The 18,172-nt window shown below is 44.1% G+C and overlaps 1 protein-coding gene across 1 annotated transcript in view; it reads right to left on the bottom strand.

The window, feature by feature from the left end:
• ctdp1 (CTD (carboxy-terminal domain, RNA polymerase II, polypeptide A) phosphatase, subunit 1) overlaps positions 1 to 4,587 on the bottom strand; it is a 322,423-nt gene extending 317,836 nt beyond the window's left edge. The window contains exon 1 of the mRNA XM_073050724.1: positions 4,058 to 4,587. Within this exon, the coding sequence (XP_072906825.1) occupies positions 4,058 to 4,377 (320 nt within the window). The 5' untranslated portion in view covers positions 4,378 to 4,587. The remainder of the gene's footprint in view (positions 1 to 4,057) is intronic.
• Positions 4,588 to 18,172: the final 13,585 nt, after the last annotated feature.

Below are 18,172 nucleotides of genomic sequence, written 5' to 3'. Positions count from 1 at the left end.
AAAAATTCTGTAAATTAGTCATTATTTTTAAAAGGGTTACTCCAGTCTATAATAATACCTAACTTTTCAACTTTAGCAGTACCTTGGGGAATCTTTTTAAAATTCTCTGTGTTGCTATGTGTCTCCCCCCCCCCCCCCCAGATTGTCCAAGCAAAGAAAAAGAAAAATAGATTATAAAGAAAAAAATAACAAAATACCCCCCTACTAATGTTGCGAATTAAAAAAAAACACAACATTACCCCCCTCCGTTGTACGGGTCATGGCAATCACCATGATTACACACGTGAATCCCGTAGCAATTGATCCAAAGTTCCCCCAGCTCCCCCGTAACATAAAAAAGTATATATAAGAGAAGAAAAAATAATATCACTACTCTCGATTAATATTTCTCAAATTTTTACCTTTCTCCCCCTGTATTATATAATTAAGAATATATTTAAATATTCTTCTGTCCTTAAACTTCCATCAACTCCATTCACTGTCCCTGTCTTCATCTTTAATCTGTTTCGCTTTTAAATCTTTGGCTGTGATTAGCAAATATTTGGGAGTTCTTGTGCAAATTCTTCTGCATCCCGATTATCAGTAAAAAAAAATCTTCTTTTTCTGCCATTTGGCCCATTAAGGATGTTCTGCCATTCACTCATGGCTGACTTATTTCCTGTCAACCTCATTCTCCTACCTTGTCCTCAAATCTTTGACACTCTTACTTACCAAGAAATTATCAGGCTCTACTTTAAATGTGATATGCAGGGAATGGAGAAATATGGAGGCAAAAGAGATATAGTGCAGTTTGGCCCTGTGTTTAGCACCTATCATGGGTCAAAATGACTATTCCTGTGCTATACTGTTCTATTGAACACGATTTCCCATATTGAGAATTTTAATATTTAACATGGATCATTGTCATCATCATTATGTGCTGTGTCGTATGGTCTATGACCATGATTGTTTTGGCATTATTTTCATTGCCTTCTTCTGGGCAGCGTCTTTACAAGATGAATGACCCCAGCCATTATCAATACTCTTCAGAGATTGTCTGCCTGGCGTCAGTGGTCACGTAAACAGGATCTGTGATATGCACCAGCTGCTCATACGATCATTGTCACCTGCTCCCATGGCTTCACGTGACCCTGATCGAGGGTGGGGGTGGGGCTAAGCAGGTGTCACACCTTGCCCAAGGGTGACCTGCAGACTAGCAGAGGGAAGAAGGGCCTTACACCTCCTTTGGTAGAGAGGCACCTCCACCCCTGCCAGTCAAATTTTAAATGAAACCTGCTCAAATACACTTTTCAGGTGACAGAGAAAGATGAAGCACATTGGGATGAAGTCTAGCTTGTTAAAAATGTCACCAACATGTCTGGTTCGTTAAGAATCAGAAGACTTTAAAGGGCTACGTAACAGAAGCGGGTAACTGCAAGCTCAGTATGGAACTCTGGAGTGCTTCACAGCAATATGCAGTTCTCAGAATTAAAGGAAAGCAACAAGACAGAAAAGAAAAAAAAATTGGCCAGATGAAAGCAGAGGATTAAGACAACAGGCTTGAACTACTAAGTGCTGCAGCTACCATTTTCCAGAACAGACATCATGCGAGTGGAACTGAAAGATCTTCATTCTCTTCACAGCACTGGGTGCATTTCCCAGTATCTTTCATCCTGCACAACATCACTGGAACAAGAACTCTGGTCATCATCGCCCCAGGATACGGGAGTCCAAGAGTAGGAGGACAAAGTTTCAAAGTGAGAGGGGAAACATTTAAGAGGGACCTAACAAGCAATCTTTTCCTCACAGATGGTGGTGCGAAAATGGTTGAGGCAGGCAGAATTGTGATACTTAAAATACCCTTGGACAGGTATACGGATACAAAACTTCGGAGGGATAAGGGCATAACACAGGCAAGCGAGTCTAGTTTAATTGGGCAACTTTTGTCAGCTTAGATAAGTTGGGCCAACGGGCCTACCTCTTTGCTGTAAAACTCCATAGCTCCATGTCATTGTGAGACCTCACTGCATGTACAACGATTCCCATTTCCTCAGCTATTATAGTACCCATGTCTTTCTTACTTCAAGATATATCAGGTTGTGAAAAATTCTACACAAACTTGCATGTCTCTTCTATCCTGAAAAGAGACATCAGGAGAAAGTGACCTGACATTGAAAAAATGCTAGGAGATTCAAAAAAAAAAGAGATTGACCAGCAGTCCGGATAAACTTTGTGTGATACAGGTTGTCCAGTGAAAGAATGGGGTAAAGAGAGGAAATGGCAACGGATACTACTGGATGTTGTATGCACTATATGGGCCAGTGTTTACAAAACAGAGATCATCCAATTTGCAAGTCCACAGATAATCAGCTAGCTTTGATTTAGAGATCTGAACGATAAACCATATGATTTACAAATCCAATTAGGAATTTTAAAAACATTTGGTACATCCTTTAGCACTGTCTGCTCAATGTGGAGATTCTTTTATTTATAGCGGCAAATACAGCTTTCAACTTTACAGTGAGAGAAAGACTCGTGTTGCATTTCTTCACATCCCTTTCAGAAAACCCCAAAGCACTTTGCTGCAGGCAAGTGACTCACAGCTTACTTCAATGAACAGCAACGCTCAGGTAATGTTTTTCTACAAATCCGATACAGGGTTAAATGCAGGCTAGTAGCCCCTGCCATTCTTCAAAGCCATGGGACCATGTTACATTTATCCAACGGAGCCTTGGGTTAACAGCTCAGTTAAAAAACAGAAACGGGCAGATAGCAACACTCATCATTATAGCACCATGTGTCAACCGCGGTCTCAGTGCCAAGCCTCAATAGCAGGATTGAAACTCAACCTTCAAATAACACTCCTGCAAAGTGTACCCTATCACTAAGCCATGCAACTTCCTACAATCAATGAATACACCTTCAAATAAAGTAATTTTACGCCATATTTATCATGTACCAGCTACAATGTAACACTAATCAATGCAACACTTTTAAATGTTCCCGAACAGTGGAAGTCTGGTAAACAATTGCTCAAAATTTAACAGAGTGTGATCCAGAGGGCTTTTATCAACACTTGGCTGCAGAAACCACATTTTTGCAGAACTCAAATCCCTGAAGAGAGTAACAATCAAGTTTAGATCAACTCTGCTAACCCTATCCATAATGGTCTAGGCATAACAGCTAAAATTGGAGGGGCAAGTTTTGCTTTCAGAGAAACCACGACGTCAGCTTAAATCAAATACGCGGGGGTGGCAGAAATGATAGACACCCCAGTCTCTAGTTTCTTATTTATCAGACAATTGCCAAGAAACTTTTATTTATGTTATCACAACGGGAGCGTGCAGAGTTCAAACGACAGCAAACGGAAGGCCGACTGTTGACGTTTCCCGGACCTGAAATGACAACTGTTTTCGGTCCGCAAATGCTGCTCGACTTAAAAAACAAACAATTCCGTTCCCAAGCTTCAACTATCCGCGTTTGCACAACACTTCGCTAATACCGTCCATAAGAAAGTCCATATGAAACGCTAGGATGAAGATCTCCAAGATGGATGGGACAAAAATGGCAAACACGATAACCTTGGGTGCCAACTACAAATGTAAAATAATTTAAAGCGGCTTTATCTTGGTTAACGCAAATTTGAAATTACAGGGGAAAACGGAGACACTGATCCACTCTACAGTAATCACCTGTGTTAAATTTCACCTCGTATTCACCTGAGGCATCTCAAAGAAATGCATAATTACTGTATGCATCCTTTAAACCCAAAATTTACACACGTTTACAACTGCATACTCAACGTAAAAATTCATGTTGCTTAAGCCCTCCCACAAAAGAAACACACCCCCTTCTCCAAGCAATCGACGTGCGTTTTGGGCAAAACATTTTGCTTCTTGTAAGTGGCCCGTGAATGGGTCTCTCCTTCTCTCTCATAGCGCACACTCCCGCACTCCATACCCACTTGTAGACAGTTGAGCTGTTTCACCCCTTGCACGGACGCTTCATCCCAGGGACAGATCCCACTCCCACAGTAAAGCGTTCAGTCGTGCGTTGTAATCCCCAGCCTGCTTCTTACCCGCTGGGCACCACTTGGCCCGGCTGCCAGCACAGTTCCTTCACCACCCCTGCATGGTCCGACTTCACCCGCTTCTCCTGCGGCCGGGACCGGGGCCTTTCGCGCTCGGCGCCGCCGTCCGGCTCCACCGGGAGGCAGTGGGCCAGCACCGAGCCGATCTGCACCGGACAGCCCACTTTCACGCTCCATTCCAGGAGCCGTAACGGCACAGAGCCCGGGGCCGACACCTCCAGCACGGCCCCGACTGCGGGCGTCTGGACCTGGTCCTGATCTCCTCCTCGGTCCCTGTCCGACTCCCCCGCCTCCGCTAAAGTCGCCATCTTCTCGCCGCTAAGGGAAAGGGCGATGAGACGATTTCTCCGTGTCCTGTGTTTTGTAAATCCTCAGGCTCCGAGCCAGGAATATTCAGAGGCAAAAGTGTAAGAAAAGGTTCACTCTTCCCGCCTGTAAACAGGAAATAATACACCCGGAGCCTGCACAGGGAACTTCCGGTACACATGCAGGGATCTTACAGTACGTCTTCCGACCGCATTGCCCCGGCGCTTCAACACTCGCTGAGCTCTTACTTCGCAGCCTGACCTTGCAATCGGAGAGGAGATTTCCACGCGCGTACATTTGACCACGCTGCATAATGACACAAGCTTTCATATTGCTGCCTTCAGGGAGAGCTAGCCCAATAATTTCAAACCTCGCCACAGGTTTTTTTTAAAAATTAAACAATGATGATTATCGGGCCCCGGATCATTTTTAAAGGTCAAAACGAGGAGGTGATCTAAATGCGGCTGATCAAGGGCTTGTCATGAGTTGGTTTATTCGGCGTCCGCTAACTCCAACCTACCCCAAAAACTAAAATGCACACATGCAGGCTGTTGCACTCGCTGAGTATCGAGGGAGTGCAGTGCTGTCAGGCGTGCTCTGTTAGAGCGACCTTAACATGAAATTTCATCAGCTTTTCAGTAGACATAAGTGACACTCAAAACTGATGAAACTCCATTTGAAAGTAGCTCTCTCAACAAAGCAGGACAGTTATTTCTACTAGACTAACTCAGTGTAGGAAGAAATGAGAAATAAACACCAAACGAGTCTCAAAATTGTGATTCTTTGATCTGGGGTAGGACGGCAAGACGTGAGAAGTCGACCGACGAAAGCGTTAAGAATCATTAACTACAGCTGACAAGCTAAACTGCCTATATTGTGAGTTCTTCACTTGTAGGGAAAATTGGGAAATAGAGATGTCAGAGGTTTTTAATTTCAGTGAAAGGTATTGCGAATGACGTGTAATGCAGCTTCAAGTAGGATAGTCCCGCAGAAAAGGTTTTTCACATTTTAGCCAGGTGTAAATTTGACTTTTAAGCTAAATCTCTGCGCCCAAAGGATATTAAATGCTTAAAATACAAGAGCAAAAATAGTATCAGGGAGTTTAATGTAACTTGAAAGCTTTGGTGAATCATAACGCAGTTTAGAAACAGAGTTATCGAGTCAGGGAGCACTACAGCACAGAAACAGGCATCTAGTCTGTGCCAAACTATTACTCTGCCTAGTGCCATCAACCAGCCCCTGAACTACAGCGCTCCATACCCCTCCCATCCATGTACTTCTCCAAACCTATCTTAAATTTTGAAATCAAATCTGCATCCACTGCTTCTGCTGGCAGCTCAATCCACGCTCTCACCACCCTTTGGGTGAAAAAGTTCCTCCTTAGGTTCCCCTCAAATACTGTGCTTCATCTTAACGTAGGACCTCTAGTTCCAGCCTCACCCAACCTCAGTGAGGAAAAGGCTGCTTAATTTTGTAACCCTCCATCAAATCTCCCCTCCTTCAAAGTCCAAATTAAATTTACAATCAAAGTACTAACAGTATAAGTCACATATACAGCCCTGAGATTCACAGTAAATGCAAGAAACACAACAGAGTCAATGAAAGACTGCACCCAACAGGACAAACGAACAGCCAGGTGCAAAAGGTGACAAACTGTGCAAATACAAGAATAATAATAATAATAATAATAATAATAATAATAATAATAATAATAATAATAATAAATATGAAATAAATATTGAGAACATGATATGAAGAGTCCTTGAAAGTGAGTCCATAGATTGTGGGAACAGTTCAGTGATGTGGCGAATGAAGTTATCCCCTCTGGTTCAAAAGCCTGATGGTTGAACAGTAATAACAGTTCTTGATTGTGGTGATGTGGTTCCTGGGGCTCTTGTTCCTCCTTGCTCAAGTCAAGTCAACTTTATTGTCATTTTGACAATAGACTGCTGGTATAGTACACAATAAAAATGAAACAACGTTCCTCCAGGACCCTGGTGCTACATGAAACAACACAAAACTACACTAGACTATGTGAGACAGCACACAGCTATGTAAAACAACATAAAAACTGCACTAGACTACAGACCTGCACAGTGCACAAAGCAGTGCAGGGCAGTACAATAATTAATAAACAAGACAATTGACACAGTAGAGGACAAATTACAATATAATAATAAATGATGTAGATGTCAGTCTAGACTCTGTGTATTGAGGAGTCTAATGGCATGGGGGAAGAAACTGTTGCACAGTCTGGTCGTGAGAGTCCGAATGCTTTTTTACCTTTTGCCAGATGGGAGGAGGGAGAAGATTTTTTATGAGTGGTGTGTGGGGTCCTTCACAATGCTGTTGACTTTGCGGGTGCAGCATGTGGTGTAAATGCCTGTAATAGCGGGAAGAGAGACCCCGATGATCTTCTCAGCTGACCTCACTATCCACTGCAGGGTCTTGCGATCCAAGATGGTGCAATTTCTGAACCAGGCAGTGATGCAGCTGCTCAGGACGCTCTTGATACATCCTCCGTAGAATGTGGTGAGGATGGGGGTGGGATGAATGAGGATGGCAGCAGTGAAAGAGAGAAGCCTAGATGGTGGAGTTCCTTGATGATGGATGCTGTTTTCCAGCGACAGCACTCCGTGCAGGCATGCTCAATAGTGGGGAGGGCTTTACTTGTGATGGACTGGGCCATATCCACTACTTTTTTGTAGGCTTCTCCATTCAAGGCATTGTCGTTTCCATATGAGGCCATGATACAACCAGTCATTATACTCTCCACCACACATCTATAGAAGTTTCTCAAAATTCTAGATGACATGCCGACTCTTAGCAAACATCTAAGAATGTAGAGGCATTGCCATACTTTCTTTGTAATGGCACTTATGTGCTGGACCCAGGGTTGATCCTCTGAAATAATAACACTGAGGAATTTTAAATTGATGACCCTTTCCACCTCTGATTCCCCGATGAGGTCTGGCTCATAGACCTTCAGTTTCCTCCTCCTGAATTCAATCGTAAGACCATAAGACATAGGAGCAGAATTAGGCCATTAGGCCCATTGGGTCTTCTTTGCCATTCAATCATGACTGATCCTTTTCTCCCCCCCTCAACCCCACACCCCGTCATTCTCGCCGTAACCTTTGATGCCGTGTCCAATCAAGAACCTATCAAGCTTTGCCTTAAATACACCCAAAGACTGTGGAAATAAATTCCACAATTCACCACACTCTGGCTATAGAAATTACTATGTATTTTTGTTTTAAATGGACACCCCCCCCCCCCGTCCCAGATTCCTCCACCACGGGAAACATCCATTCTGCATCTACTCTGTCTAGGCCTTTCAACATTTGAAAGGTTTCAATGAGATCTCCCCTCATCCTTCTTAATTCCAGCAAGTACAGACCCGGAGCCATCAAACATTCCTCATATGACAATTCTTTCATTCCCGGAATCATTCTTGTGAACCTCGTCTGAACCCTCTCCAATGCTAATATATATTATCTTAGATGAGGAGCCCAAAACTGTTCACAATACTCAAGGTGAGGCCTCACCAGTGCCTTATAAAGCCTCAGCATCACATCCCTGCTCTTGTATTCTCGACCTCTTGCAATGAATGCGAACATTGCATTTGCCTTCCTCACCACTGACTCTACCTGCAAGATAACCTGCAGGGTATTTTGCTGAATGACTCCCATGTCCCTTTGCATCTCAGATTTTTGGATTGTCTCCCTATTTAGAAAATGATCTGCACATTTATTTCTTCTACCAAAGTATATGACCATGCATTTTCCAACCTTGTATTCCATTTGCCACTCTCTTGCTCATTCTCCTAATCTGTCGAGCTCCTTCTGCAGCCTACCTGTTTCCTCACCACTACCAGCCCCTCCACCAATCTTCGTATCATCTGCAAACCTGGCAACAAACCCATCCATTTCATCATCTAAATCATTGATATACAGCATTAAGAGAAGTGGTCCCAACACTGACCCCTGCTGAGCAACACTAGTCACTGGCAGCCAACCCTAAAAGGATCCTTTTATTCCCACTCACTGCCTCCTACCGTAACCATGTCAGTAACTTTCCTGTAATGTCATGGGGTCTTAACTTAGTAAGCAGCCTCAAAGGCCTTCTGAAAGTCCAAACATACAACATCCACTACATCCCCTTCATCTATCCGACTTGTAATCTCCTCAAATAATTCTAACAGGTTTGCCAGGCAAGATTTTCCCTTAAGGAAACCATGCTGACTTTGTCCTACCTTGTCCTGCGTCACCCAGTACTCCTTAACTTCATCCTTAACAATTGACTCCAACATCTTCCCAACCACTGAGGTCAGACTAACTGGTCTATAATTTCCTTTCTGCTGCCATCCTCCTTTCTTAAGGAGTGGAGTGACATTTGCAGTTTTCTAGTCCACTGGCATCATGCCAGAGTCCAATGATTTTTGAACGATCATTGCTAATGCCTTCAGAATCTCTACCACTACCTCTTTCAGAACCCTAGGGTGCAGTTGATCTGATCCAGGTAACTTACATACCTTTAGGTCTTTCAGCCTTTTGAGCACCTTCTCCCTTGTAATAGTGACTGCACTCACTTCTCTTCCCTCACACAGTTCAACACCTGACACACTGCCAGTGTCTACCACAGTGAAGACTGATGAAAAGTACTCATTTAGTTCATGCACCATCTGCTTAGCCCCTGTTATTATTTCTCCGGCCTCATTTTCCTGCAGTCCTATATCCACTCTCATCTCTTTTATTTTTTTTACATACTTGAAAAAGCTTTTACTGTTCACTTTGATATTATTTGCTAGCTTGCTCTCATATTTCATCTTTTCCCTCCTAATGATTCACTTAGTTGCTCCCTGTAGGGTTTTAAAAGCTTCCCAATCCTCTGTGTTCCCACTAATTTTTGGTTTGTTGTATGCACTCTCTTTTGCTTTAACTTCACGTGTCAGCCACGCTTGTGCTTCTTTGCCATTTGAGTATTTCATTGTTTTTGGAATACATCTATCCTGTACCTTCCTCATTTTTCACAGAAACGCACACCATTGCTGCTCTACTATCATCACTGCCAGCATCTCCTTCCAGTTTCCTTTGGCCAACTCCTCTCTCATACCAATGTAATTTCCCTTACTCCACTGAAATATTGCTACATCAGACTTTACTTTCTCCCTATCAAATTTCAAGTTGAACTCAGTCATATTATGAGCACTGTTTCCTAAGGGTTCTTTTACCTTAAGCTCTCTAATCACCTTTCTTGCCCATTCTCCTGATCTGTTTAAGTTCTTCTGCAGCCTACCTGTTTCCTCAACACTACCTGCCCCTCCACCAGTCTTTGTATCATCTGCAAACTTGGCAACAAAGCCATCTATTCCATCATCATATATACAGCATAAAAAGAAGTGGAACCAACACCAACCCCTGCAGAACACTACTAGTCACTGGCAGCAAAACAGAAAAGGATCCTTTTATTCCCATTCACTGCCTCCTACCAATCAGCAATGCTCTATCCATGTCAGTAACTTTCCTATTATACCAAAGGCTCTTAACTTGGTAAGCAGCCTCAAGTGTGGCTCCTTGTCAAAGGCCTTCTATGGTCTTGCTGGCATTGAGTGAGATGTTATTGCTACGGCACCACTCAGCCAGATTTTCAATGTCTCTCCTATATGTTGACTCATCACCACCTTTAATTCGGCCAATGACAATGGTGTTGTCTGCAAACTTATATAAACAGAGCTTTGGAGCTATATTTAGCCTCACAGTCATAAGCATAAAATGAGTAGAGCAGGAAGGCTAAGTATACAGTCTTGTGGTTCATCTCTGCTGATGGAGATAGTGGAGGAGATGTTTTTGCTAATCCAAACTGACTGGAGTCTGCAAGTGAGGAAATCGAGGATCCAGTTGCACAAGAAGGTTAGTGGGGAGGGATGAATCACCTACAACTCCATCGACCTCTGTGTCTCACCTACTACCCCATCAGCGTCCACTTAATTCTCAGTAACTTCCGCCATCTCCAATGGGATCCCACCACTGAGCACATCCTTCCCTCCCCCCACTTTTTGTTTTCCACAGGGATTGCTCCCTACACAACTTCCTTGCCCATGTGTCACTCCCCACTGACCTCCCTCCTGGCACTTTCCCTTGCAAGTGGAACAAGTGCCACACCTCCTCCCTCACTACCATTCAGGACCGCAAAATGTCTTACAGGTGAGGCAACACTTCACCTGTGAGTTTGCTGGGGATATCTACTGTATCCTGTTCTCCTGCTGTGACTTCCTATATATCGGTGAGGCCTAAGATAGATTGGGGGACCGCTTCCCTGAGCACCTAAGCTCCATCTGCCAGAAAAGGTGGGATCTCCCAGTGGCTAGGCATTTCAATTCTACTTCCCATTCCCATTCCAACATGTCAGTCTGTAGCCTCCTCTACCACTACGATGAAGCTACACTCGTGTTGGAGGAGAAACACTATATATTCTCTCTGGATAGCCTGCAACGTGATGGCATGAACATCGGTTTCTCAAACTTCCAGTACTTTCCCTCCCTTCTCCTTCATCGTTCCCCATTCCCCTTTCATCTCCTTATCTCCTTACCTGCCCATCACCTCGCTCTGGTGTTCTTCCACCTTCCCTTTCTTCCATGGCCAGCTATCGACTCCTATTAGCTACCTCCTTCTCCAGCCCTTTATCTCTTTCACCAATCTAGTTCCCAGCTCTTTGGTTCATGTCTCTCCATCTCCTGGTATCCCCTGTCATCTACCTCCTTGTACTTATTCCTCCCCCACCCCCACCTTCTTAGCGTGACTTTTGATGTCTTTTTTTCCTTCCTGATGAAGGATCTTGGCCCAAAACAGTGACTGTTTATTCTTTTCCATAGAAGCTGCCAGGCCTAAACATAGAAACAGAGAAAACCTATAGCACAATACAGGCCCTTCGGCCCACAAAGCTGTGCCGAACATGTCCTTACCTTAGAAATTACCTAGGCTTACCCATAGCCCTCTATTTTTCTAAGCTGCATGTACGTATCCAGGAGTCTCTTAAAAGACCCTATCATTTCTGCCTCCACCACCGCCGCTGGCAGCCCATTCCATGCACTCACCACAATCTGTGTAAGAAACTTACCTTTGGCATCTCCTCTGTACCTACTTAAAAGCACCTTAAAACTAAGCCCTTTCATGCTAGCTATTTCAGCCCTGGGAAAAATCCTGTGACTATCCACACAATCAATGTCTCTCATCATCTTATACACCTCTATCAGGTCACCTCTCATTCTCCGGCTCTCCAAGGAGAAAAGGCCGAATTCACACAAACTATTGTCATAAGGCATGGTCTCCAATACAGCCAACATCCTTGTAAATCTCCTCTGCACCCTTTCTATGGTTTCTACGTCCTTCCTGTAGTGAGGCGAACAGAACTGAGCACAATACTCCAAGTGGGGTCTGACCAGGGTCCTATATAGCTGCAACATTACCTACCGGCACTTAAACTCAATCCCACGATTGATAAAGGCCAATGCACCATATGCCTTCTTAACCACAGAGTCAACCTGTGCAGCAGCTTTGAGTGTCTTATGGATTCGGACCCCAAGATCCCTCTGATCCTCCACACTGCCAAGAGTCTTACCATTAATGTTATATTCCGCCATCATATTTGACCTACCAAAATGAGCCACCTCAGACTTATCTGGGTTGAACTCCATCTGCCACTTCTCAGCCCAGATTTGCATCCTATCAATGTCCCGCTGTAACCACTGACAGCCCTCTACACTATCCACAACATCCCCAACCTTTGTGTCATCAGCAAATTTACTAACCCATCCCTCCACTTCCTCATCCAGGTCATTTATAAAAATCACAAAGAGTAGGGGCCCCAGAACAGATCCCTGAGGCACACCACTGGTCACCGGCCTCCGTGCAGAATATGACCCATCTACAACCACTCTTTGCCTTCTGTGGGCAAGCCAGTTCTGGATCCACAAAGCAATGTCCCTTTGGATCCCATGCCTTCTTACTTTCTCAATAAACCTTGCATGCAGTACCTTATCAAATGCCTTGCTGAAATTCATAAACACAACATCTATGGCTCTACCTTCATCAATGTGTTTAGGCACATCCTCAAAAAATTCAATCAGGCTCGTAAGGCGCGACCTGCCTTTGACAAAGCCATGCTGACTATTCCTAATCATATTATGCCTCTCCAAATGTTCATAAATCCTGCCTCACAGGATCTTCTCCATCAACTTACCAACCACCGAAGTAAGACTCACTGGTCTATAATTTCCTGGGCTATCTCTACTCCCTTTATTGAATAAGGGAACAACATCTGCAACTCTCCAATCCTCCGGAACCTCTCCTGTCCTCATTCATGATGCAAAGACCATCGACCTAGGCTCAGCAATCTCTTCCCTCGCTTCCCACAATAGCCTGGGGTACATCCCATCCGGTCCCAGTGACTTAACCAACTTGATGCTTTCCAAAAGCTCCAGCACATCCTCTTCCTTAATATCTACATGCTCAAGCTTTTCAGTCCACTGCAAGTCATCCCTTTGTTATGAATGTGACACAACTCTGAGGGGCCGAAGGGTACAGTCGCCCCCTCCTTTTTGAGAATCGCAAGATCGCTATTAATTCATGTCTGAGACCCAGGAAATGAGAGAGAGACATCCAGAATACACAAGGTTTGGAATGTGTCCTGACCACAGCGAAACGGAACCGCTGATAACGGCCATTGTCTCTTGGAGACGGAATTGTGTATTGAGTACTGTACTATTCATTGAAACCCCTCAGGGGACAAACAGAGTGGTTTGGTTGAGGGATTGCATCATCCCAACCTGATTGACATCTGAGACCCCGTGAGTAAGGATAAAAGAGGGTATGGGGAACAACCCCTTTAGACGCACCAGGAGAAACGCTAGAAATCCCGTGACAGCATTTACTAGTGACAGCCGGTGGGGGCTCGTGTGCGTCCTCCCTTGCCTGGGTTGGCAAGCTCACCACGGAAGAACGGCTTTAGCTAAAGGAGAGGCCACAAGTGAAAGGCCACGACAACGAGACTCCTGACGGATCGAAATCATAAAAGGAAAATCGGCAAGTTTTTCTCCCAAATCTCTCTCTCTCTCCAACCATTGCAACCCAGCGGTCCCCAAAGACTGCAGCCTGCATGAACTGAGTGAACTTTATATTTCCATCGGACAATACATTATCCCCTAGACAACGATAGAGCTTATTTCTGATTGATTATTATTATACCCGCACTTTTAGATTTAGTATTGACGACATATATTATCTGTATATTTGCATTGATATTATTTTTGTGTATTTTTACTAATAAATACTGTTAAAAATAGTATCATCAGACTTCAACGGACCTCTCTATCTTTGCTGGTAAGTGACCCAGTTACGGGGTTCGTAACACCTTCAATCACCAAGATCCTTTTCCATAGTGAATACTAAAGCAAAGTATTCATTAAGTACCTCCAGTTCCATACACACTTTTCTACTGTTACACTTGATTGATCCTATTCTCTCATGTCTTATCCTCTTGCTCATCACATACTTGTAGAATGCCTTGGGGTTTTCCTTAACCCTGTCTGCCAAGGTCTTTTCATGGCCCCTTCTGGCTCTTCTAATTTCATTCTTAAACTCCTTCCTGCTAGTCCTATAATCTTCTAAATTTTTGTCTTTACCTGGTTTTTTGAACCTTTTGTAAGCTCTTCTTTTCTTCTTGACTAGATTGACAACAGACTTTGTACACCATGGTTCTTGTACCCTACCATACTTTCCCTGTCTCATTGGAACGTACCTATGCAGAACCCCACACAAATATCCCCTGAACATTTGCCACATTTCTTCTGTATATTTCCCTGAGAAAATCTGTTTCCAATTTATGCTTCTAGATTCTTGCCTGATAGCCTATATATCCCCTTACTCCAACTAAATGTTTCCCTAACTTGCCTGTTCCTATCCCCCTCCAATGTTATGGTAAAGGAGATAGAATTGTGATCACTATTGCCAAAATTCTCTCACACTGAGAGATCTGACACCTGACCAGGTTCATTTCCCAATACCAGATCAAGTACAGCCTCCCCTCTTGCAGGTTTATCTACATATTGTGTCAAGAAACCTTCCTGAACACACCTAACAAACTCTATCCCATCTACCCCATCTAATCCCCTCACTCTAGGGAGATGCCAATCAATATTTGGGAAATTAAAATCTCCCACCACAACTACCCTGTTATTATTACTCCTTTCCAGAATCTGTCTCCCTATCTGCTCCTCGATGTCCCTGTTACTATTGGGTGGTCTATAAAAATCATCCAGTAGAGTTATTGACTCCTTCCTATTCCTAACTTCCACCCACAGAGACTCCATAGACAACCACTCCATGACTTCTTTCTTTTCTGCAGTCGTGACACTACATCTGATTCACAGTGTCATGCCCCCACCTCTTTTGCCTCCCTCCTTTTTCTTTCTGAAGTATCTGAAGCCTGGCACTTGAGTAGCATTCCTTCCTCTGCACCATCCAAGTCTCTGTAATGGCCACAACATCATAGCTCCAAGTGCTGATCCACGCTCTAAGCTCATCTGCTTTGTTCATAATACTCCTTGCATTAAAATAGACACATTTCAAACCATCGGTCTGAACACATCCTTCTCTATCACCTGCCTATTCTCCCTCTCACACTGTATCCAAGCTTTCTCTATTTGTGAGCCAACTGCCCCTTCCTCCACCACTTCAGTTCAGTTCCTACCCCCCAGCAATTCTAATTTAAACTCTCCCCAATAGCCTTTTCAAATCTCCCTGCCACGATATTGGTCCCCCGGGATCAAGTGCAACCCGTCCTTTTTGTACAGGTCACACCTGCCTCAAAAGAGGTTCCAGTGATCCAGAAATCTGAATCCCTGTCCTCTGCTCCAATTCTTCAGCCATGCATTTATCTTCCACCTCATTCTATCCCTATACTCACTGTCACGTGACACAGGCAGTAATCCCGAGATTACTACCTTTGAGGTCCTGCTTCTCAACTTCCTTTCTAACTCCCTGTAGTCTGTTTTCAGGACCTCCTCCTTTTCTCTACCCATGTTGTTGGTACTAATATGTACCATGGCCTCTGGCTGTTCTCCTTCCCACTTCAGAATATCGTGGACATGATCAGAAGCATCACAGACCCTGGCACCTGGGAGGCAAGCGACCATCCGCGTTTCTTTTCTGTGTCCACAGAATCGCCTATCTGACCCCCTAACTATAGAGTCCCCTATCACTGCTGCCATTCTCTTCTTTCCCTACCCTTCTGAGCCACAGGGCCAGACTCTGTGCCAGAGGCACGGTCACTGTTGCTTCCCCAAGGTAGGTTGCCCCCCCAACAGTACTCAAATAGGAGTACTTTTTGTTAAGGGGGACAGCCACTGGGGTACTCTCTAGCATCTGCCTCTTGCCCTTCCCTCTCCTGACTGTTACCCATTTATCTGTCTCCCGAGGCCCTGCAGTGCCCACCTGCCTACAGCTCCTCTCTATCATCTCCGCTCTCTCCATGACTAGATGAGTGTCAATGAGCTGCATCTCCAGTTCCCTAATGTGGTCCCTAAGGAGTTCCAGCGACAGGTTACTATCGATGCAATGCTCCTCAGACAGGATGAAGAGGTCAATACTCCCCAATGCCATTAGGCTTTACAATTCAACTGCCAGGACTTAAGAACTTTTTAAAAGCTATTATTAATGCTTTTTGAGATAGTGATTTAGATGCATATCATATTTTTTACTGAGTTAAGTATTGTATGTAATTAGTTTTGCTACAACAAGTGTATGGGACATTGGAAAAAAAGTTGAATTTCCCCATGGGGATGAATAAAGTATCTATCTATCTATCTATCTATCTATCTATCAGATGTGGCCATCAGGGAGGCTGGGAGTCTCCTGGACCTCCCGCATCTGGCTCCGAGCACAGAAAACCGGCCTCATACACATACTTCCTGTCTGTATTCCACACAGATTACCTACCTCAACTTGACCGCTTATCGCTGAAGCCCCATTGAACCAAAGCTCTCCTACTCTATCTGGCACCTGCTCTATAAAGCTGTCTTCTTTTTAAGCTCTTCTTTCTGTTCTCACTGGCTGACCTCCACGTGCTTGCACAGTCATGTCCCGATCAAAAAATGCTCAGTTACTTTGTATATCTTCCAGAGGACACCTCTACAGCCTCCAGCCTTGAGGTCTCTCTGCCCCACACAGCCCCACTCATGTTTTCTGTTTCTCTATCCATAAATGCTGCTAACCCATTGAATATTCCCAGAGTTTTCAGTTTTTATTTCTGAATCTAAGGAATTTTAGAGAATCGCCACTAATGAATCCATTATTTTTGCAGCCACATCTTGAAGATGTAATCCAATAGGCACCAAAATACCAGATCAATTTTTAGCCCCCTTAACTTAACCAGTAGTTCTTTCATAAATATTAAATACTTTAAGTTCCTCACATCAAGAACTCTTGGTCTCTCCATTGAATGGTTCAACTCAAAAGAAGGAGATAAGATTCACAAGGATATTGCTGAGACTAGCAAGCCTTAGTTATGAAGAAAGACTGGATAAGGTTCAAGTATGTGAAGAGCAAGAGGATAAGACATGAGAGAATAGGACCAATCAAATGTGACAGTGGAAAAGCGTGTATGGAACCGGAAGAGATAGCAGAGGTACTTAATGAGTACTTTGCTTCAGCATTCACTGTGGAAAAGGATCTTGGTGATTGTAGGGATGACTTACAGTGGACTGAAAAGCTTGAGCATGTGGATATTAAGAAAGAGGATGTGCGGGAGCTTTTGGAAAGCATCAATTTGGATAAGTCACCGGGACAGGACGAGATATACCCCAGGCTATTGTGGGAGGCAAGGGAGGAGACTGCTGAGCCCCTGGCAAATATCTTTGCACCATCGATGAGGATAGGAGAGGTTCTGGAGGACTGGAGGGTTGCTAATGTTGTTCCATCATTCAAGAAACGGACTAGAGATAGCCCAGGAAATTATAGACAAGTGATTCTTATTCAGTGGTTGGTAAGTTGATGGAGAAGATCTTGAGAAGCAGGATTTATGAACATATGGAGAGGCATAATATGATTAGGAATAGTCAGCATGGCTTTGTCAAAGGCAGGTCGCGCCATACGAGCCTGATTGAATTTTTTGAGGATGTGACTAAACACATTGATGAAGGTAGAGCAGTAGATGTAGTGAATATGGATTTCAGCATATCCACATGACACATGTACCCCATGCAAGGCTTAATAAGAAAGCAAGGAGGCATGGGATCCAAGGGGACATTGCTTCGTGGGTCCAGAACTGGCTTGCCCACAGAAGGCAAAGAGTGGTTGTAGACGGGTCATATTCTGCATGGAGGTTGGTGACCAGTGGTGTGCCTCAGGGATCTGTTCTGGGACCCCTACTCTTTGTGATTTTTATAAATGACCTGGATGAGGGAGTGGAGGGATGGGTTACTAAATTTGCTGATGACACAAAGGTTGGGGGTGCTGTGGATAGTGTGGAGGGCTGTCAGTGGTTACAGCTGGACATTGATAGGATGCAAAACTGGGCTGAGAAGTGGCAGATGGAGTTCAACCCAGATAAGTGTGAGGTGGTTCATTTTGGTAGATCAAATATGATGGCAAAATATAGTATTAATGGTAAGACTCTTGGCCTTGTGGAGGATCGGAGGGATCTTTGGGTCCGAGTCCATAAGACACTCAAAGTTGCTGCGCAGGTTGACTCTGTGGTTAAGAAAGCATATGGTGCATTGGCCTTCAAAAATTGTGGGAT

Source organism: Hemitrygon akajei, chromosome 1, assembly GCF_048418815.1.
Source record: "Hemitrygon akajei chromosome 1, sHemAka1.3, whole genome shotgun sequence".
NCBI lineage: Eukaryota > Metazoa > Chordata > Chondrichthyes > Myliobatiformes > Dasyatidae > Hemitrygon > Hemitrygon akajei.
Note: the sequence above shows the minus strand (reverse complement) of the source record. Positions and strands in the feature narration are given on the sequence as shown.